General features: G+C 32.1%; 3 protein-coding genes and 1 pseudogene across 3 annotated transcripts; all 4 read right to left on the bottom strand.

The window, feature by feature from the left end:
* Window positions 1-588: 588 nt before the first annotated feature.
* Window positions 589-1,205, bottom strand: LOC123214816 (auxin-induced protein 15A-like). Its single transcript, XM_044634812.1, has one exon. The coding sequence runs from the start codon at window positions 1,065-1,067 to the stop codon at window positions 765-767; it is 303 nt and encodes a 100-aa protein (XP_044490747.1). The 5' UTR covers window positions 1,068-1,205; the 3' UTR covers window positions 589-764.
* A 2,028-nt stretch (window positions 1,206-3,233) lies between these two features.
* On the bottom strand, window positions 3,234-3,870 carry LOC123212696 (annotated as a pseudogene).
* Window positions 3,871-5,111: 1,241 nt separating this feature from the next.
* LOC123212693 (5'-methylthioadenosine nucleosidase-like) lies at window positions 5,112-10,698 on the bottom strand. The gene is made up of 8 exons (XM_044631825.1): window positions 10,530-10,698; window positions 10,368-10,431; window positions 9,608-9,699; window positions 9,350-9,456; window positions 9,156-9,230; window positions 7,317-7,391; window positions 6,300-6,392; window positions 5,112-5,729 (listed from the first exon to the last, which is right to left on the bottom strand). The coding sequence occupies exons 1-8, from the start codon at window positions 10,585-10,587 to the stop codon at window positions 5,532-5,534; spliced, it is 762 nt and encodes a 253-aa protein (XP_044487760.1). The 5' UTR covers window positions 10,588-10,698; the 3' UTR covers window positions 5,112-5,531.
* A 628-nt stretch (window positions 10,699-11,326) lies between these two features.
* On the bottom strand, window positions 11,327-13,419 carry LOC123214271 (COBRA-like protein 2). The gene is made up of 6 exons (XM_044634042.1): window positions 13,344-13,419; window positions 13,174-13,253; window positions 12,438-12,888; window positions 12,204-12,363; window positions 11,875-12,134; window positions 11,327-11,791 (listed from the first exon to the last, which is right to left on the bottom strand). Exons 1-6 carry the CDS (start codon window positions 13,417-13,419, stop codon window positions 11,499-11,501), a joined length of 1,320 nt encoding a protein of 439 aa, XP_044489977.1. The 3' UTR covers window positions 11,327-11,498.
* Window positions 13,420-24,355: the final 10,936 nt, after the last annotated feature.

Raw genomic sequence — 24,355 nt, 5'->3', positions numbered from 1 at the left:
TCTTTACAACGATTTTAACATTCCATATCACATTCTCTGATAGGTTATTTAGATTATAATACTTAGGTATCACTTCTTTTCTCATAATTTCATTCTGCAAAGCTATGTTGTTGAAAAACCTTGCAGTGGTTCAGAGGAACTTGAAGCTTACGGTTAACACAAAGAGGGGTAGAATTATTTGCACATCAGTTGTGATCTTCAATCGCTACACTTGCTGCCAAACTACCAAAAGCTTTTTTGAGTTAATATGCACTTGGCGATATCTGATTGATTTCGTATCAAATATGTATCTTCTCTGTACTTTCCAATCAAGTTGTTTAAGATCTCTAAGCAATTCCATCCAACGCCCTGATATACCAATTAAGTTCTTAGACAGCATCACAATTAGAATAATCAACTCTTCTGTTCTGTAATACATTCAAATTACTCTTTCATTTATGCCTATGGGTTATCATGCACCAAGCTAGAGCTTCAAAATTAGGGGGAATAGTGTATTGCAAGATCCCAATTCAAGAAACAAGTAAACAGTATCTGATTTGGGAACAAAAACGATGAAAAATTTTGTTGAACTGAACAAAGGAACAAAAATTTGTACTGAATATCATTTTATAGAGAATTTGGTAAAAATTCTAAGACCGTATGCACTATCTTTTCATATACAGAGCTATCCGCCATGGCTTGCATCAAAGAAAATCAAAGTTTCATTTACTAGTTATGCTTGCTATACAAAATTGTTAAGTACTGAATTATGGTAGAGCAGCCTTTCATGACCTATTCAAACTAGATAGTAGGTCAACGAACACATCTTCTCTGCAGGGAATTACAAGACTACCCATTGGATTTTCAAATCCAAATTCTTCTTCAGCTTGACTTAGCAGCTCTTGGAATGAAGGGTTATTTAAATATGATATCGGAATCACAAATCTCTTGTTTCGGTTTTCTCCAACATAAACAGCAAAATGGCCCTTTGGAACTTCTACAGCCATTGAAGCATCTTGGTTTGCCATGAAGAGTGATCCTAGAAGAATTCGCTTAGCTTGAGCAATTCGGAGTAGACGGAAACCCATGATCTTATATGTATGTCTATATCTCGGGGGGATGAACAAGAAGACGATTAAAAAAAATTGCAGAACAAGCAAAAACTACACTCTTGAAGATGTAAAGAGTTATGTTGCTTTGCTCATGTGAACCAACTTCTATGTGCATTTATAGATTGATAAGCAGGAAAGTTCATGTGAAATGAGTGGTGAAGGGGGACACTAATGAGGTCTAGGGGTAGACATGAGTCTTGATGGATCACATGGCACTGTCTTCCAGTTCAACCTTCATAAGTTAGCAACAATACTGGAGACATGATGACCTACTTACCTTATTACTGCTGCTAAGTCAGGGACCCATCTGATGTGTATTGGAAATGAACAGATATTGTGAGTTTGCCGTTGTATAGTAATCGAGTACTGCCATCAAACAGTTCAGAGTCATCTAACATCTCACAATTGCATATTGTCAAAGTAACTTTAAACAGTAACATGTATGAGTAGTAAATGCTGACAACATAATCTGTTGAAGGACCATTTTCAGGAAAAAAGAAATTAGCCTTCTTTAAACCGCATATAAGATTAAGAAATTGAAATAGATATCTAACAATCGTCAAAATGAAACAAGCTTATCGTGGAGTATTTGGAATGAATATCAAATAACTTGATTTTAAAATTCATTGAAGGGTATACTCAGCATGGAAGACCCTGTTTTCAATCAATTTTCTACACTAATTGTTAGAATCCCAATAGGTGGTTTAGGAACTAAACAAGTAAGAAGTAGTTCAAAGCTAATAGGCTGAATTTCACAGAGACGACAATGTCTTAAATTATTTATTCTATAAAAATGAGCAACCATGTTAAACAAACAAGTATTATCAAAATGAAGATACAGTAAATGATGTTGTTTGGCTAGTATTGGGAACAATATTAAAATGATCTGATAAGCTATGTTTGAAAGATAAACTAATATTAGGATTGAATTGAAGAAAAATATAGATAAGAAAGAATGAATAAGCCAGTTGAACATGAAGAATAAAAATTTCCATTTAGTGATGCTTATTACTACTATTTTGGTTGAGAATACATACATTTTCCTTACTGGTAAATACATTTCCTCTCCCCAAGGAGGAAAAAGAAGAACAAAATTTTGGAGGGTATTAAAATATGTTAACTCTATAAAATTGGATTTACAGATAATTTGTTAGTGTCCTCTCTCATAGCTCATCTATGTGAGAAATGAGATCAATGAAGATGTCTTCTTTACAGGGAATTGTGAGCCCGCCCATTGGATGGTCAAATACAAATTCTTCTTCAGCTTGACTTAGCAAGTCTTGAAATGAAGAACCGTTCATGCATGATACTGGTATTACAAATCTCTTTCTTTTGTTCTCTCCAACATAAAATGCAAGATAGCCTTTTGGGACATTAGTGGCTACTGCAGATGATTGGCTTGCAGAACATGAAGGCTTTCAAAGAAGTTTCTTAGCTTGAACAATACCAGGTAAACGGAAACCCATGATTTGTTTACATAAATCTGGCAATAGATCACGAAGGAATTGAAAAACAATTAGATTTCTATAACTTTGGTTTGTAGAGTTGAGACTTTGGTGTTGCATGGTGAACATAATCATATGCGTATATATCTAATGAAAGAGTATGCAGTAGTTCTTCAGATGTGTGGTGTGTGATGAAGAGACATGCTCACGATGTATCACATTGTTTTGTTTTCCAACTAATCATCAAATTTTAATGAAAGATTGAACAGATTTCAAATAACAGGCGACCTGCTTCAGATTATTATTCGGATGGCTGAATTACTTGACTGCATAATCTACACAGGCCCACTTGTACATGAACTGTCTACTGATCAAAGCAACTGGCCATTTAATCACAATAACAACTATTAGGTTTCTATCCCTTCAGCTAAAAAACAAGATATAATCCCATGTGATGATGTCGCTAGTGAGTGAGAATAATTGGGAATGAATTGAAGAAATGATGGATTCAGTAGGAGCATCAAAAGAACTTATCATTTGGTTTTGTTTGGCGATGCTTAACATCTTCACTCAGCCTGATCAGCATTTGGAGCATTATAAAAATGATCTGATGAGCTATGTTTGAAATATAGAATAATTTAAATATTTTAATTGAAGAAAAAGATAGATAAGAAGAAGAATGATAAACCAATTGAACTTGAGGAACAAAACTTTCCATTTCGTAATGTTTTTACTGCCATTTTGGTTGAGAATACATACATTTTCCTTACTAGGAAATACATTTTCTCTCCTCAAGGAAGAAAAAGGAAAATAAAATTTTGTGAAGGGTATTCATGAATGTTAGCTCTATAAAAATGGATTTACAGATAATTGTTAGTGTCATCTCTCATGGCTCATCTATGCGAGAAATGAGATCAATGAAGATGTCTTCTTTACAGGGAATTGTGAGCCTGCCCATTGGATGGTCATATCCAAATTCTTCTTCAGCTTGACTTAGCAAGTCTTGAAATGAAGAATGGTTCAAGTATGATACTGGTATGACGAATCTCTTTCGTTTGTTCTCTCCAACATAAACTGCAAGATAGCCCTTTGGCACATCAGAGGCTACTGTGGATGATTAGCTTGCAGAAGATGAAGGCTTTCGAAGAAGTTTCTTAGCTTGAATAATTCCAGGTAAACGAAAACCCATGGCTTATTTAGATTAGTCTGGCAATGGATCACAAAGGACTTGAAAATCAAGTGGATTTCTGTAGTTGAGACTTGAGGCTGCATGGTGAAAATAATCATGTGTTATGTATATATAATGAAAGTTCTTCTGATGTGTGGTGTGTGGCGAAAAGGCACTATAGATGATGAGGAGACATGCTCACGAGATATCACATTGTTTTGTCTTCCAACTAATCGTCAATATTAATTTAAGATTGAACAAATTGCAAATAACAGGGGAACTGCTTCAGATTTATATTCGGATGGTTGAACCTGCCATTAGGATGTTTTTGGGACAATCAAGTTGAACCTACCACTTGACTGCATAATCTACACAGGCCCACTTGAATATGGAGTCCATGAACTATCTACTGATCAATGCAACTAGCCATTTAATTCCAACAAAAACACAAGATATAATCTCATGTGATGATGTCGTTAGTGAATGAGAAGAATTGGGAACAAATAGGAGCATCAAAAGTTACTATCATGTGGTTTTGTTTGGTAATGCTAAACATCTAGACTTTACTTAATCAGAATTGAACAAACAGAAAGAGACTTCTGTGTTTTGTTGATTGTCATAATGGAAAAAAAAAATTATATTCATCATGTATCTGGAATACCAGTTTGATACTCTTATTGAATCTTCAAGAATAGGGATTGTGATTCTTAGCTTGTTTGTTTGTGAAGAAATGAATGTATTAGATGAACTATCACATCAGATTCCCTATAAATAGTTGATCAGTCAAACACCTTGGTTTACAAGGATTATAAATAATGTGAATGAACACATGCAACATTCTCTATAATAAGGCATATTAATCGGACACATCGGCTTTCTCCACTGCCTGGAATCCAACACCATTAAATGAATGAAGTTGTAAGGTTGGTACATTTTTAACCAGTCATTTTGGATATTGTCCTTAATTAGATAGAAATTCTATTCTCAGAAATTCCTTCTGGAAAGGTATGTTGTTGAAGAACTTTGTAGGCATTTAGCACTGGTTCAAAAAAACTTGCCACTTAAAACAAAGATTTGTTACATCCACAAAACTAGCTCAAGCTTATTCTAATTGTTTGTTGATTTTCTATAAAATTATCTTCTCATTTTAATTCCTTCAACATACAAAGCCATTGTTTGAAATACTTTTTATAAGCCTAAAGTGATTAGTAATTAAAAAACCCTCAGTCCTGATGTTGTTGCTCTCAGCTGACCTGATGGCAATAGTTGCCCCTGGGAACTGGTGCTGGCGGGACTTGCTCATTATTTGATTAAGTTTTGAATGAATCTTTATGCTATAGCTCAGTCAATCAGTCATTCATATGCTTCAAACATTCTTATTTCAGAGTAAAACTTGAGACTGCAAAATGGCTGGTATTTGCGGCATATCTGTTAACAAAATGCCACAATTCCTTCAAATCAATCTGGTAATTGCAAAACATATCCTAAACAGGATTAAGGAAATTCTATTACAGACTACAGACAGTTATTATAAAAATTTCCCAAATTTCTTCCCCTTACAAGCAAGTCTTTCTTGGCTGCAACAGATAGTGAACCGAAAAATATCATGTATTAAGACTTTGAGTCGGCCATACGCAATTCACTGCAAAAGCCCGTGTACAAGACAGAATATATATGTTGGCTAGTCACATTTTATGCAGGTTAACTACAAGTACCAAAACTATAACAATCATGCGCTGACAATCATATACGAACTTTAGTTTTATGAGAAACTTAGCTGAATATATTCTTTCCTTTTCCAGAAAAATAAAGTCAGGACCCAGCATGTTAGAGTTCAGAAAGGCACTTTCCATTGATGAAATCAACAACTTGAGTGACTGCTGTATCAAGTGCAGCAGTCACTGCAGCCAAATTTTGCAGGAACTCCTCAGCTGTTGGCTTCTCACCATCCACTATATCAGTCACAGCTTTGACAAATATCACAGGGACTTTCAAAAGATCAGCTACATAGCCAACAGCTGCTCCCTGCAATCCAAAAATTTTATATTAATCAATGAAGAATTATGAGCAAAATATAGATATTTCATACAAAAATAATTTTAAGTTCTCTTTCATGTGCTTCCGAAGAAATAGCAAATACAAAGGTCACAAACCAAACATGCAATTCCTCATTTACTCTATCAAGAATGACTAATCCCCAACCGGTTAGGACATAAACAGAAGGAAACAGTTAGAAAAAAGGGGTAGAAGAGACCATATTCCCCTCCAAGAAACAAAATCCAATCCATCCTCTCAATGAGTTGGACAAGGATGGGAAAATTTGGTATGTTAAATGGCAGAACAGTTTATATTTCTACTCTGAAGTTACATAAAAGTAAAATATATATATATATATTGGTCAAATATACACAAAACTTTAACATGAAGGTATAATTGTCAAATTAATATATACTAGTTTATTTTCCCTTGCTTTTCCATCCTATTCAACCAGATGGCTAGAAGGATGACAGGTCCTCTCCTATTCTTTCTGTTGTCCTTTGCCCTTGCCTTCCCTCTTACCAAACAGAGTAACATGTAGCACATTTTAGAGGTTACCTCCATGTCTTTAACTGTTGCATCATTAGCAATAATCGTTGCTTCATCTTGTGGGGACATGTCTAAAGAGTCACCAGTAGATAATTTGCCGACCTGGAACAAAAAGATGAGTATGATGAATTTTGTAGACAGAGTCACCAACAAGATAAAACAGTTTAAAAACCAAATTCATTTTCACGAATCTCACGTCTCTAATGTGAGCTACATAGAACAACATTTGCATACTAATGAAAGATCTCAATAGACTAAGATGTACCAAAATAGAAGTAATTGAAGAGACTACCTCCACAAGGACGACAGTTATAAAATATGATGCACCTCACTCACCGAGAAATTATGAGATCAGTAAAAGACATTCAGATAGCAATAAACAGTAAGGCCTGCCTTCAAAACAGATGCATGAATGTAAATCAACCAGACTTGCTAATCCACATTACAGTTTAGAGCACTTAAACTAATGAGGAAAACTCTTGCATAGTCTAATTTGAAAAAGCATAGAGTACAAGAAACTATATTATGTCCTTTTCTACGTTGATATGTTAGCAACTTAGAAGTCCCAGATAAAAAAGAAAAGCTGGATCAACCTGAGTATAAGCCTATCAAGCAGCAAATGTTTGAATCAATCACTGTTCAAACAGTCTTCTGGTATAATTTGGGCAGTCATAATGTTCAATTAAAACTGCAAGATTCATCTAGTATTGTTAATTGACCCAACCTGTTTTATCGAACATGACTTGTTGCTAATACACTTAAAATAAATAAATAAATAAAAAAGAACACAATTTTGAGTTTCTACCTTATAAGTTTGTGTAGGCACAGAGAAGTTGTCCAAAACAAAAAATAAATAAATAAATAACTATTTAAGAAATTATACATATGAGAAAAACAATGAGAGGCTGATGTTATCTACAAACTGACAACCTATACCAAAAACAGAGAGGATTCAGAATAAACCAAGAAGGAGCTTTGAGTCGTTAAGTGACCAAAAGGTCTAACATTCTAATGCATTGTTATTACCTTGAAGTTAAGCTCCTTCAAAAGATTGGGTGTTGAGAAGGTGTGCCTCAAGCCAACTCCATACAGATCAAAGACCTACAGAGAACAAGGCAGAACAAAGCTGAATGAGAAAATGATACAAGAAGATTTGTTATATAAAGCTACACCAATGTGGTTTTATAAACCTTGTAGCAGGTTGAAAAATCTAATGCATAAGAATATATCAGTCTAGAAGTTGATTAAGTCCAACAGTCACATGCCACAGCTAATTATAAACAAGAGTTCAAAATATAAAGAATGCTACTAGATATACAGAATTCTTTAATTTTTTTATACAAACTAACATGATACAAATGGGCAGAAGAGTGCATATAGATAGTCAACTCAAAAAAAGCTCAATAAATGACTATGAATGATATGGTAATAAAAGAGTGATGTTATATCAATTTGTACAAGATTTTTATATGCATAACAATTTTATTTTTTTGGCAAGGAAACTGTTAGGAACCCATAAATCTCTTAACTCTCAAACAGTCAATCCAAACAACACAAATAGAATGGAATGGAAAATAGGATATTTCTATTGAATAATAGCAGAACAAAAGCAGGAACCAAACACCATTCTACTAGTTTTTTGAGACGCCAAGATCTCTAACTAATTTGTCTCTACCACTATGATTTCTCTCAATTTTCCCTTCCTCTTCTTTATGCAAAAATCCCCCTTTTATACTTGCTAAATTCATAATTATTCCCACATGTTTCCATGCTCCCTACTTTTCTCCTCCTTTAATCCTCACTCCTCTACTTTATCATAATTGTCTCACTTTCCGTACATTTTATCCAACCTTAATCCCCACTCTTCCACTTTATCATAATTGCATAATTACCCACTTTCCTTACTTTTTTCTTCTTGCGAGTTACATATACCTTAACCCTAACATTCCTGCCCCTTTCAAAACCCCCTCATCCTCAAGATGGTGAGGAAAAATCTCCCCTTTGTAAAATTTCATTATCCTCCCCCCTCTATCAAGAAATAGTTCATCTTGTTTTCTTCTTCTGCACAAATTTTGATGACCCAACCGGCATGTAATTTTTATTTTTATATTTCTTCCTACCTAATTTGAAAAATCTCACCCATTTTTCCATCAGCCGAATTGCTACCGATGGCCGGAAAAGTCAACCTTAAAAATCCAACACAACAATATTGACTTTCGAGAGGCCAAAATCTCTCCCAAATCTGTCAAGCTTTCGAAAGGCTAGAACTCTCCCTACCACTATGATTTCTCTTAATTTTTCCTTCTTCAACTTCTACAACAATCCTCCTTTTTATACTTGCTCAATTCCCAACTGCTCCCACATGTTTCCATGTTCACTAATTTTTCTCCTCCTTTAGTCCCCACTCTTATACATTATCATAACTGCCTCACTTTCCCTACTTTGAATACCCCCAGAATCCCCACTCTTCCATTTATCATGACTGCATAATTATCCCACTTTCCCAACATTTTTCTTCTTGCAGGTTACATATACCTTGACTCTAGTAGAAAAAAAAAATTGTATTCAAGAAATAGATAAAAAAGGAGACAAGCTAACCCACGAAAAGTAGGTGTAGCTTTCTGAATAGACCTGAGATATGTCATTCACTATACAAAATGTATAAAATCAAACAAGAACCTATAAGAGACTCCAAAATAAATATACGCATGCAAATGAAAATGAAGTAAGTTTTCAACTTTTAAATCTTTACTTTGGGTATCAGAAAATGATGTTATTGGATCAAAAAGATTTGAAATATATATTTCAGATCCTTTTTGTCACCACATGGACGAGAAATATGAAAAAAAATAAAGAAGCACTTACAGGGATGGGTATCCTCCTATCATGAAAAGCAACATCAGAAATGATGAAAATATCACCAATGCTTGCTCCCCTGGCCTGCAGAAGAAATATGGTGTCCTTGATGCTTACACATAAAGATGGAAACCATAAATTCCTTCTTCTTCTGCTAAGTAAAACAGCAGGAAATCCCACTTCCTAAAGAGCAGAGCACATACCTTAAAGCCACCAGTAGTGCCCGCATTTATAATCAGATCTGGCTTTAAAGCTTGAATTGAGGCATATGTAACAAGGGATGCAGAAACTGTTCCTACACTATCAACCCCTGAAAAGGATTGGTTTGAATAAGCAAAAGGGTATCAAGAAGAAAAGTTCATTTTCCTATAAAGTACAAGAATTATGTCATCCTTTTCTTCTTATTCTTCATAGAAACATTTTTAAGAGTACAAAACAAATCACAAGAACCAAATGCATACCTAAAGTTAAGTCTTTTCCAGGCCATATTATGTTTATATGAAGGTCTTTGTAAGTACCATGATACCTGACCCACGGGACCCCTTCAGGAAACCTGTCCAATTGAATCAACTCACCAATATATAAGCAACTAATAAAATATATCATACCACAATGATGCGGAGCTGCTTAACTTAAACTGCCTGCCTCTGTTTCTAAATTATATAAAAATTATAAGCCAAGGAACATGGCTACCCATAAACAAATTCCACTTTCTTATATGCATATCTTGGTTTGAATCTTGAGTGCAACCAATTTATGCAAAATATGAAAAGGTCCAAAAACAATATTGAAAGCATACCTCCCAGAACCTTCAATTTGGGGTTTTTTTTTTTTAGTACAAATGTCCAAGAAAAGCGTGTACATACATCGTACACATATTAGTTATATGTCAAACCCCTGTTTTGTGCATGGAATTGAGTTCGAAAACCAAATACCGTGCACACCAATCACAGCAGTTGTAAGAAGATTACAAAAAATTAATTTAGATACAAAAAGATTTTATTATGCAACTATTCATCTAAAGGTGTAGTGTGCAAGAACTCTTCTTTAAAAAATTTACCTTACAAAGATGAGAGGCTTTACCATTCACAAACAGCTTTAAGAACATAACTAAAGTCCACTAATGATCAATCCAATTGACTAGAAGAAATTTTCATTTCTCATGTACCTTACAAACCTCAAACTCGATAATAACACATAGACAAAAAAAAAAAAACTCACACAGAGTTCTCGTCTTCTTTGAGCTCGAATTTGGTCACTAGAGGCATCGCTTCCGCTTGCATAGCTTCAAAAAGAAAAGGTAACAAAACAGGCAAACAAATAATGTTGAAAAACCCATAACAAACTAATTAAATAATCAAGTAGCTCATTTAAGGGTAGTACCGATGATAATGACGATAGACGAAATGGCTTCCTGTAATTTCTCGTCGCCTGAAGCCATAGCTATCCCTCTCTCTCTCTCTCTCTCTCTCTCAAGTTCACTCTGGAAACTCTGGAGAGCGAAAGAAAGTGATAGAAAGGGCCGGAAATTTTGCAATTGACTATTGTTGCGGCCTATCAAGAGCTAGAACCCGGTTCAACTTCTATAATTCGGTTTTTCCTTCTTTCCTAATGTTAAGATTGTCATTCGAATGTTTCCGTACGGGGACCGCGAAAGATAGATTGAACGGTGGATGTAGTTTCGTGGTTATTTCGATATGGATATGGAGCCCACTTCTATGTCTATTTTGATTGAGGCCCCAGAACACTCGTACCCGCCCAAACATGGCCACGTGGGAAGGAATCATTCTGTCTTTTGCTTGCGATTATTCTGAGTCCACCGCGCAGCTTTTTTAGCATATGATTTATAATTACAACAACTCAATTGAAGAAGAATCCATCTCATTTTTCTAAAATTCATAAAATATTTTTATTCTAGTACACCTGTAAAATAGAATTTAATCACGTAACTCATTAATGTTAATTTCCAGTACTCTTATGCATGATGAAGATGATATTGACAAACATACATACTTACATTCATGTTTATATAAGTGAATAAATCACTTGAGTAGCAGAAAATCATCAAACATAAATCAAACAAGCAAAAATTCATAGAGAGAATTTTAGAAGGCTACTGTGTATTTTTATTTTTAAAGAATAATACGAAACCCTAACTGTTACAGGTATGGTGTATTTTTATATGTTTGTGGGACAATTACAGAGAGACCCTCATAGTTATCTTGAAGTACCATTGTCCTTCAGTTTTATATCACTGCAGTCTAGCCCACCATGTCATACCAACATATATATATATATTTAAAAGTATATATGAATATATGGCTTAGGAAGCTGCTGCAGAGATAATGGTGATTAATTAAACTTGAGAGAGAGATATATTAAAAGGAGAAGGAGCAAACAATTAATGGGTTTAGGATTTGATGAGGAGGCATTTGGTAGCATTGGGAATGTGTCTGGAAGTGGCATCTCACATTCCTCTCCATTGAAGTATAATTTTCTAGGAAAACCCCACCCATTTCTGTATGTGAATGTTTTCAAGTCCTTTTCCAGGAGTATCTCTGTGCTCACCGAGCCCACTTCATTATCACCAGCATTCAACAGTTCCTCATTAAAACCCCTTAATCCCCAAAACAAAGCCACTTCATCTGCAACAATTAATATATGTTAAATTTTATATCAATCTATGAATAATTTGATATAATATGCTACAAATCCATGCTTGATGTACCTGCGAAGCTGACAGGAAGCGTGGAACTGTTAAAGCTATATGTAGTTGAATTCTGTTTGAAACCAGGATGCTGAACAACCACATTCCAGTCTGAGTAGTTTCTCTGATAATTGTAGTTAGATACCGTTAGTTTCACTCTCCAGTGGTCCATGTAATTGTTCTTCACATGCCAATGAACTCGAATTGGGCACATATGATCAGTGCATCGCACAATGTCCAGACTATTCGCTAAATCTGACTGTGATAATGGCAAAGCTTGTCTGCAATCAAATGTTTACATAGAGTGGTAAGAATGGCATTCAATTAAGCTGTTAATCATAAGGATTTACCTTATACATGAGAGTGCCGTTTTGTCAGCTCCTCTGCATCCACAGCTGCACTTACGGCATGGTGTGATGGTGGGATTGTAAAATGTTGAGAGTGAAACACAACAGACTGGTGCTTGGTTAGCCAAGAAAGTAGAGTAAGTGCATGTTGATTTCCATGTTTCTGCCCCAAATGAACAAGGCAACTTCATCATTCTCAAATCGTAAATAGATTTGCAGTTAATATGAAGTACTTACTGAAAACTTGAACCTGTCTTCTGCCCCCTATAGCTGAAGAAACTGTAGGATCAGCATCCTCTAGTAAGCCACAAGTGTAACCAGGACCTGGTGCCGATAGAGTGAGAGTTTGGGGTGCTTGTTCAGAGGCATTGCTACCCAAATTACCAACGGTGATTTCAAAAGATGAGAATGAGTTAGCAGGATTAATAGCATAGGCAGAAACAAGGCCTCCACGGCAGCAGCCCTCAGTCCTGTTTTCCCCCGGGGCATCTGGCATGAGATCCACAATGACAGGATCTTTCTTGCAACAGTGTGCATTTATTCTGTATTCAGTGCATTTCCCTTGCTCAGTGGCAAAAGCACCAGACATTGACAAGATGATCTCCTTTTGGACCCATGTCCACCCTATTTTCCAGCCAGGATTATCCACATGGCGATACTGATAATAGTTTTGAATTGTAACTCTTGCCTGCAATTAAAATCAAAATCATCTTAGAAAAATGAAGACTACATCATTGTACCACCTTTAGCTGTAGATATATTTATGTATTGTGCGAAATATAAGTTAAAAGAGAGACATCAAAATAATCACCAAATGAAACACATAGCAGAAGTGAAAGGATTCTTTCATTTAAAAGCTATGAAATTTTGACCAAGCAAATTCATTCTTTATGAAATGGAAAGATCAGATTCATCATTTATTAGAACTGCTCATGCTACAACATAAAGTGAAAATTATTAATCACCCACTAACCACATAGCCAGTATCCGTCCATTGATGGATGTCAAAAGTAACAGTAATATTTCGATTGGGATCCAAAGTGTCATAACAATCTGCAAGCCAAAGAAAGAACTCATGAAGAGTAGTCTAAACTCCTTCCACAATCAAAATAGAAAAAAATGAAAGAAAGTAAAGTGAAATGCCTGCAAAGTTGCCCAAAGCAACTAACAATATCGATATCAGTGCTAAAGGGCACAAGTTAGAAGAGTTAAACCCCATTTTTGTTGGTACAGTAACTTAAAGAGTTGGTCATATAATATATAAATGCTTTTAGAAACTGCTGAATGAGACAAAATAAGGGTTTCATTATCTATGCTAACACGAAAAAGAATATAGTATATTACAATAATCTAGATGACTCAACAGCTGCATGCTGATAAACAAACAAACAAACAATCACTGGTATTATCGAAGAGATATTAATTAACAAACAAATCCAAATAGGAAATTCTTCGAATGTCTAGCCCCAAGTTTCTGTACTGTTCACTATATCTTGGAATATTTTTTGTCTTGTACAGGATTCATAGGTCACTGATATGTATGAAAGGGATAATTCCTAGAACAAGAAAAAAAAAAATGACGATAATAGACTGATAATGAGAAATATTGTTTGTTTCATTGCTAATGCAAACAAATGAAACAAATCTGTTGCCGTTCAATCAATGGTGTAGATAGCTGTATATTTTCCTTATTTTTCTCATAGTAATCAACGTTTAGAAGATTATGCCCTCATCAGAATATCAACACATCACCAAAAATGGATGCTTCATGAACCTAGACAGTTGTTGTTTACGTTAAGGATAACAGTAGGGTTTATTTTATGTTATCCAAATATTTGCTTATTTCTGAGCCTAAGGTGGTCATGTTGAAAACAAAAGATGCCAGCATATTCTCGTTGATTTCTTTTAATAATTGTCCCAGTTGAAAACGATTCTCATGTGTCCCATGTACAGCTTCATTTATTTTTCTTAATCTTTTCATCAATTTGTAGCGGTTACTACCAGATATTATTAATCCAAGAGGCTAACCTTTTGATACGTCAAAGAAAAAATTCTATTACTATTTCAAACTTCCATCACTACAACAAAAGGAACATTTAGTGGTTTTTTTTTTTTTTGACATTTAATCAAAAGACATTAAAAATGATTGAAAGTCAAAAAATTAATAATGTATTGTGGCATTTATTATAATTGACACTATGAAAATATTTAATGACCTTTATTTTATTAGAATTTAATTAAAAATCATTAAAAATTTTGAGAAGTCAAAAATTTAATAATATATTGTGTCATTTATAATAAATGACACTATAGGAATATTTGGTGGCATTTTTATTAGGCCAAAAGACTTGTTCCCACCCAAGTTTTGTTGTTATTCTAAACTTTTACCCTCAAACTCTTAAGAACCCAAAGTCCCACTCATATGTCAATTTCTGTTAAAATTTTCTATTACAGATAAGGGTAAAATTGTTATTTCAATAATAATATTAAAAATATATAATTTTATCTTATTTTTTTCCCTGATTTTGAAAACTAACAACTTCATCATTACCTAAACATTTCCAGTTTTAAAAAGTAACTATTTCCCCCACCTAGGTTTTTTTCTTTGCCCCTCTCCAGCCGCCACTCTGTCTTCGACAACTTCCTCCTTTTTCCTTCATTCGACTAGTCATCTCTCACCATCAAAATGGTTGGTCGGCTCTTTATGCGATAAAGAGATGAAGATCTCTTTGTCACACGATACGACGAAGAGATCTTCGTCACACCGTAGTTTCACATCACTAACATCATCGAAGGATAGATCGGCAAGGCAAGGCTAACATTAGCTCAATTAAAGCAAAGAAGGAGGTCGAAGATGGATAGAGAGGATCCCAGAAATTGAAGTTCAAGATAAGGGGTGAAATTGAAGTTTTTAAAAGTTCTGGGAGGCTGCTACAAATTGGAAAAAAGATGCAAACCCTAGATGGGGGGTAGAATGTTACTTTTCAAAGCTAGAAAACTTTAGATAAAGATGAAGTTGTTAATTTTTAAAATCTAGGGAAAAATATAATAAATTATATATTTTTAATAATATTATTAAAATAATGATTTTACCTTTAATCCTAATTAAAAATCTTAATAGAAATTGGCTTATGGATGAGATTTTGAATTTTTGAAAATTAACTGAGTGTGAATTTGGAATTATACTATACGATAGAAGGGAATAAATCTTTTGGTCTTTTTATTATCACATTTATATAAAAAAGCGTTAAAAATCATGTGAAGTAAAAGAATAAAAAACTTACTGTAGCATTTATTATTATGATATTTATAATAAAAGTCACTAAAAACCATGGGAAGTAAAAATGTAAAATAAAATAATTATTGTAGCATTTGTAGTAATTGACTTTATAAATATTTTTAGTGATATTTATTTTGACATTTATGTTAAAAACCACTAAAAATTATGAAAAGTCAAAAATATTTGAAAAAGTATTGTAACATATATAATAATTGTTATTATAAGAAATTTTAATAGTGATCTTTTTTGGGTTTTACTAAATCCGACAGTTCATATCATTGGGTTGTGTTTGTATATGTCAGTTTAAGTTTTGGATTAAAGACCCTTAATCATAACTTGACTCAAAATAGAATTATATCAAAAATTTCTAATCCTAACCTAACTTGAACTGTATTTGAATTCAAATTGAATTTAAATCAGCTTATTTTTTAAATTAAGTCAAACTTAAATTAGAGAGAGTTTAAGTTAATCTAACTTGCGAGTCGAGGGATGGCTCGATTTAGTTCAAACTTGGTTTGTCACTTGATTCAAGTTGTGTCAAACAACTATCGAAATAACATCATTTTTCTTATTATTAAATAAAACTACATCGTTTTGTCAAACTTGAGTCATGAATTTGAGTCATAAATTCAGAGTAATGAACTCAAGCTCAACTCGAATTGAACCACTTTCATTTGAGCTAAACTTGATCTATTTTAATTTTGGCTTGATGAACTCAAGTAAAAAAAATTAATCATTTTTCATCTGAGCTAATTTTGATTTAGACAATATTCGACCTCAGTTTGTTTCCACTGAATGCATAAAAAATCATTCAAACCAAATTATTCAAAAATTATGGTTTGATTTAAATTCAATTGAGAAACAATTCGAGTTGATTTGGTTTAGAAAATTAAAAGAAAAAATTGCTTATGATTTATAAGAATTAAAGCAATATTAATAACTATTGATTAAAAAGATAAAAAAAATATAAATTCCAAAGGACCCGGCCCTAAGCCCTAACCAGCCTTATTTTAGGGAAATTTATGAAATTACCCATATTTCATGGGTTATAAAAAATTTACACATAATTTTGTAGCTTAAATGAAAATACTCATATTTTAAAAGAGTTAAACGAAAATGTCCTAAATATCTAAATAAAAAAACCAAAACTATCTTTCTTTTATTCTATATAAATCATATATCTTCCTTTATCCATTAACATATACAATTTTATTCTTTATCTGAGAGAAATTTCAAGATAGAGAAAAAAGGTTTATGAGTGATTTTGAGCGAGAAAAAAAAGTTCATGATATCGAAGTATTTATACGTACTATAACTTTAATCGTTATTACTTTTATTGATAATACAATTATATATGGTATCTTATATAATAAATTAGAGTTGTGTGTAAAAATTAAAATGATAAAAAATTATAGAGGTATTTTGTAATTATAATAGTGAAGGGTGAAATGATATTTTATAATAAAAGATGTTAGAGATATTAGATAATATTTGAAGATAAAATGATATTTTACAATGAAAGGTGTTAAAGATATTAGATAATATTTGGGGGTAAAATAATATTTAATGATATAGGGGTAAAATAATATTTGATTATATAAGGGTAAAGTGATATTTTCAAAAGTTAGTATCAAATTATTCAAAGTATATTAATAGTCATAATATATAATAGAATTATGGAATAGGTATAATTGTTCAATAAAAATAAAATCAAGAAACTTGAACTTATTAATAAAATAATGTAACACAAATCTTTAAATAGTATTTTTGGTCATGTTATTTACATTGATTATATATTTGTACACTTTCAAATGTCATTATAGGATTAATCTAAATAACAGGATATGTTTCAGTTAGACATAGGGGGAATTGATAGAAATGAGTGACAATGTAATAAAATATATTGGAAGTAATCAGAAATTAATTAAAATTCCAGAGCGTACGACATTCAAGGGATTAATCCAAATGGTGAGCAAAAAATGTAACATAAATCAAAGGATAAACAACATTTAGATAAGCATAAGACCAAGACATCTTGACAATGACATCCTTGTTGAAATTTCAAATGATGAAGAAGTTGAGGTTCTTATTAGTCTGTCTAACCTTTTAAAGAATGTGTTCTAGTTTTTGTAACAACTACACTTAATGATAATAGTTATGAGGTTTAACAACTAGATGAGGGTTTACAAGATGGTAAGCTAAGTAGTTATTTACAAGATCATGAGATTGGTTTAGGAAGAGTTCAAAACATCAAGGTCAATATGAAACAAGAATTTTTTGAGGAAGACTTTGCATACTTAAATGATGTCCATGTTGATGTATTGTACAGTGCAGGAAAATTTGTTCGTGGCAATGAAAAAAAATTTTCAGATTAGAGTGAATTTGATTGGAAGGTTATACATGATATTCCCATTGAGGAACCAAAATTCGAAGAAAAGACACATGTTAATGAAGATATTAGTGGTACAAATAGTTTTCCGTAAACAAATCCTGATGACAGGAATGTTTGTGTTGATACATTTCATTGGTTACCTAAATTTCCTAACGAGCCATCCACATCCACATCCACAAGTCGACGAGTGCAAAGAGATGGCGATTCTCCAAAACTTGATACATTATTGCTAAGTAAACAGCATATCATTGACGTAGTAATTCGAGATCCTTTTTGAGAAAGGATATCAGTTTAAAGTGCACAAGTCAGACATCATTAGATGGGAGGTTAAATGTTCAAGGTATTTGTGTAATTTTAATAAGAAAAAGAGATAAAATAGTAATTGATATTTGTATTAAATGTTAGAGCAATTTCTGTAATTTTACTAAAAACAAAATAGTAATGTAAAATGAAATTAGATGTTTTTCATTAACAAAAGTTGATGACGAATAGACCAAGCAAATGGATGAATTAGGTCGAATACGAATCAGATCGATGTGAGTGCATGTAAAACAAGTCTAGTTATATGGGTGAAGAATATAAAAACTTATACCCAACCCAATGAGTATGGATAGGTCTATAGGTTACCTATATAATTAATATATCTTTTTATTTTTAAGTTTGTAAATAAAAAATATATTGGTTTTATGTAACATTATTAATATTTTTTTATATTATTAAAAAAACACTTACAAAATAAATATCATTTTATATAAAAAGTATATAACAATGTGATTAATTTATCACACCCATGTTAATATTGCGTTTATGTGATCAATCAGATAAATAAAGTTACTCTTGATAACAAATCAAGTTTAAAATTGAGTCGAATCAACTCAGTTTGATGTAACGTAGTTTGAGTTTATTTTTGATAAACTTGAATCAAATTCAAATAATAAAATATTGTTTATCTAAAAAATAGTTAAACTCAAATTAAATAAAATTTGGTTTAATTTAATTTACGAGCCAACCATTAACTCAACTCAAACTGAGCTAAGTCATGGGTCGTTGGAGCCAACTTGGCTAACTTTAAAAAATGTGTAGCTTCTACAATTCTGACTCGTCAACTTTTTACATTTTCCTTTTTGACTTTCGAAGTTTGCATTAAAAAATCAATATATCTCTCTCCATAAGAATTTCTCTCTCTATCAATATTTCTCACTCTACGAACTTTCTTCTTCACCTTTCTTTCTAGCATTTTCTTCTTTCTTTTTCGTCACTTTCTCTAATACTTGTCTCTCCTTTACACAAAAGAGAGACAACAAAAAGAAAATGGTTCACCAAACTTTGGTGCACCGACAAAAGAGGCAGACAGTATGAAAGAAAGGAATCAAGCTGGTAGATAGTAGGTAGGAGAATGACCTGCAATGACAGAGATTACTAATCCTCTTCTTGTTCTTATCCGTTTGAGAACCATTTCACTTCATATCTCTCTATCACTTTCTCATTTCTCTCATACTTTTTGAACTTTGTTAAAGAATTCATGCAATTGTAGGTGCACCATGTAAGATTTTTTTTATATAAATTTGAATAAATAAATAAATCAATTGTCTTTCATAGGATCTATGCACAAATTATAAAATACTTAAATTTTCATATGATTTGCAACCATAAAACATCTGAAATTATCTATCAAGATCACCTCTTGACGTGACTTAGTCTTCTACTCCATAAACCTCCCCGAATGACAGTTTTGAATGGGTAAACTATACTACAGTCATACTATATTAGGTTTTGGAGCAAAAAGCTAGCCAATTTATAATAGGTTAATTAACCCCTCATCAAGGTCTAATAAACCTCAAAACCCACACTTATGCTATCCACCGAGATCATAATTTTTAAATGTATTGATCACTTAAGCTCATCTGTAAACTGACATTTGACTATTTAATTACCCGATTTTATTAAACCAAAAATATAATTAATGTCAGTCTACATTAGGAAATTTCTATCATTCTCCCACTTGAACAACATTAATTATTTTATTTTAAGTAAAAAATAATAATTTTGACTTTCGGGTAATTAATATTTTTAACTTTAAGTGGCCACTATTTTAAAAAACAAAATAGTGCAAAGATAAATTACACTTTAATAGACAATCTAATTAATATGACCATCAATAATAAACCAAGACATTACTTATGTCCTCTATCAACATAAGATTGTTCTTAATCATAATTACTAATAATCAGATCAACATGGATCAAATCTGGGAGTGTAGCAGAAATAGCACCGAACAAAGTGATCACAAACATATGTTATAGCTCTATCAGTCCTCTTTATGATTTCTCTTCAACCTTATGTTTCAAAAGAAACAAGAGAAATCATTTTTGCTTCCAATGAAGTCTGTATGTTTCAACCTTACTCAAGACTCGTGAAAAATACACATAGAAATGTCATACTAAAGAGAAACTTTATCTTAAGATACATGTTGTATCTTCACCATATATATGCGCATACATTCATAGACAAATAAATATGTCAATAAGATCATGATTAATGAATAAATAAATAATAAGTAACTAAACATATCAATAAAAATAATGATAATAAAAACTCCCACTAACCCTAGATATCAAAAGACTTTAAACACCCTCATATTTTCAATATGACTTTATGGGTTACAGGTCTTATTCCTTTGATTAAGGGTTTCCCCTTTATTAACTTTACATTTTATACTTTTGTCTAATATCTCCTTTCTTTATGAGGTTCTTAATTGTAATATATTTTATTTTGAATGTTTCAATCTACCAATGGTCTTTTACCTAATTGCACTACTAGAGAGTCAACATTAAGTAGTTCAATCAAGTAATCATTCAACCACACACCTAAAAAGTTGCCCCATAGCAAACTATAACTCCAATATCCATGGTTAATGCTGCTACTAACGACTACTTAGTGCTTTTCCAAATATAGTTCATTTAGTGAGTATAATACTATATCCAAAATGAATTTTAGCTTATCTTTACAACTACCAAAATCTTGATCTTTTGCAAACATCTCATCACCTCTTAAACCACAACCCAATAATCAAACTTGGATTTGAGAGGTATAAATTGAGAACCTTAAATGCAAAAATTACTTGTGTATTCATCAAACTTTAAATAGTACCATTATAAGGGATTTTTCATATGGATTCTCTTTCACCCTCATTCTTTATCAATATAGATGTTAAGCTTCTCTCATTTTACAATATGAACATCGTTTGCCCTACAATTCTTCATGTTGAGCATTTTAAACACATACTTCAAGTTTGCATTTGACATAAGTCACTAAATCCACGAGTCCTATCATAATGTAACTCAACACCAAGAACAAAAGATATATCTTTAAGTTCCTTCATAGCAAAAGTCTTGAATAAGCTGACTTGATCTTGGAAACAAATTGACATCATTACTACAATCATATTGAACCATACCATGAAGGAAAAAATATGCTCCAACTGATCTTCATACTCGTATATTGATCCAATTCACTTTATATGAAGTTATAAGCAACTACACTTTATTAAATCTGAAATACTACAATCAATACGTCTATTTCAACCATAGATAGACTTTTTAAGATGTCATACCAAAAACTTCATCCTTTATGCTTTTGAAAAATCTAATTGTACCATATGGACTTTTATATAAGGACTTTATTCAAAATAACTACTTTGATATCTATCTTGCATAACTCTAGTCCAAATGAGCTTTCAATAACATAGTCTCTCTTACTGAGATACACATAAAGATTATCAATGATAGCAAATTGGTTTTTTATAATAGACTTCCTCATTAAGGTTTCCACAACTATAATAATCATATTTGACTCATCCACTATGAAATTAGCTATCAATTATTTATTAAGAACATCTTCCAAGGTGATCTTAGGTTCAGTAGGTCTTTGTAAACTTTATTGACTCCCACTATTATTTTAACGATAACACCTTTATACCATATAAGCATTTTAAGGATTAAACGAATCTATTTCACCTTTAAAATGGAAGAGTATCACTTTTAAAAGTCTCAAGGCCCAAGACCTTTTCCTTATTGGAGTTAATCATTTTAGTACCTTAAATGAGATGATAAATTCCTTTCTTTAGAATGCTCCAAAACTTTGAAGAAATCTTCAACATAGATTTACCAGAAAACTCATTTAGAACATATTATGTTTTCTTGTCTTCTTTACCCCAAGGATACTCAATCACAATCGCTTCACATCATGGCTTTAAAACTACAATTGAGTTTTGTAGCTACGCCATCTTGGAGTCCCAGAATCTTAGAAATTTGATAAAATTTTCTTTATGCCCATGTTGCTAACCTTAATGTCCACACAATTTTCAACTTAAATATGAGCTTCACTTACTTAGTCTTTATCTATTGACCAACTTCACATTCAAAATCATAACCTTATTTGGGCAATCAAAACTAGTACTTTTATTATTGTTGTTCTTCCTTTATAATTAGGTCTTAATTGAACAACCAAACCTACCATTAAAACTTTTTCATTTTATGCTTCTCTTATTCAAGAACATTTAAGAATCAAATTAATAATACCTTATATCTTAACTCATGATTTGACTGAAGTCAAAAGAAGATCTTATAAAGCCTTTTAAACTTTAACATATACTTATCAAATTTTAACTCCTTCAAGATTATCATACCTTATCCAAGTCATATAACTCATTAACACTTATGGTTTAAGGTAAACCTCCAATAAGGTAATCGACAATACATTTTTTATGACAAGCAACCTTAGCTTGATGGATTTCTCCCACTCAATATAGAAATCCATTTATTCAATTGGGTTTTCATCTTGAGTTTGAATGGTTCATCAACTAGCTAAGCCAAAACTATATCCTTAATTAGCAGTGCAAATTCAAATCTTATCTCTAACTCTCTAGAGTCAGTTAGGACCTTTATTGTGACATTATCATTATTGTTCACAACAATGGATTTTATTAAAGATAAGATGCAATAAGCAATATCATAAGCAGTATCATTGGCAATAAATAGCTTGAAAACCTTATAAGCTATTATCCATGAGGGTTCTAGGTGTATCATCATATAATCACCTTTACGCAAAGAATATGACATGCAATTAGAACCCTCAAGCATAAGGTTACAAATAAGAAAAACAAATAACTTTTGGAAAGTCTATCACCTTTAAACAGATAAACCCCCTAGGTTACTACTCTCTTTCACATCAATAGAAAAAACATATGTCAATTGTAAAATCACAACCACCTTTGGGTGAATTGAATTTTTCACAACCAATGTAATTTCACAAACACCTTATGCAACCATCAATTTTAATACACAATAACCACCTTTGGGCAAGAAATTGTATGTGTCAATTGAAGAATATCTTTTTTACCAAATATAGAAATTTTGCAAATTTCAATGAATACATCACTTTGACGATTAAACATTCTGACAACTTACAATAAATTCCACTAAGACTAAATAATATTGTCAAAATTAAAATTTCATGAGATACCATTCCAACTATTCTCTAACAATCTTAATTAAATATTGCAATAAATCCATATTAGACAATAATCAATATAGCTTTAAAACGATATAAGTCATACTTTATAGAGATTCTTGGTGCATCATCATTAAATCACCTTTGGGAAGAAAAAAATGACATGCTATTAGGATCCCAAATGCAAGGTTAAAGTTAAATGAGGACCTTCAGAACATATAATTTTTGAAAGAAACATCACCTTTAGGCAGATAAAACTTTTTAAACCATTGTTCCTTATCTATTTAATAGGAAAACACATGTCAATTGAATAAGCTTGACCACCTTTAGGTGTGTTGAGTTTTTCATGACCAGTGCATTTCCAAAATTAACTTTATGCATTAAAATTGAAGAATGTATCATTACCGAATGAAAATTTTGTAAGTCTCAACAATGTACCACTTTGGTGATTAACATCACAAAAACTCATAAAACATTTCAATGATACTTAATATTATTGTCTTAATCTGATTTCATAAGACATAATACCTTATTATCTCTGAAAATCTTCCTTAAACCGTTGTATCTAACCTAGTGAACAATATTATTAACTTTAGGGGAGTAGTTTATGTCACAATATTTAACCTAAAATTCAATTCATCTTCAAATGGAGACTTATAAGGTGTCTAATATGTCTTTATATGTCATCACAAGCGATTTACGTGCTACCATAAGTCCTTTACGCACGTCATGGATTATCGCTTGTCTTTCACAAGTTCCAATGTATATCCTTAAACCTTTAATATGATCTCACTTACATGCCCTAGGATAACTTTAATACCATAAGACATTAACATACATTAATATGTCAAAATGAGCCTTTATGCAAACACACACATTTATTAGGAACTGATTACACATTATTATGGGTAGTCACTTGATATAATTTACTATTTACATTCATTGAAATGCATTTAGAAGACCTTACAAGTT

This window comes from Mangifera indica, chromosome 4 (genome assembly GCF_011075055.1).
Source record: "Mangifera indica cultivar Alphonso chromosome 4, CATAS_Mindica_2.1, whole genome shotgun sequence".
Lineage (NCBI taxonomy): Eukaryota > Viridiplantae > Streptophyta > Magnoliopsida > Sapindales > Anacardiaceae > Mangifera > Mangifera indica.
The sequence above is the reverse complement of the archived record's forward strand: the minus strand, read 5'-3'. Positions and strand labels throughout refer to the sequence as shown.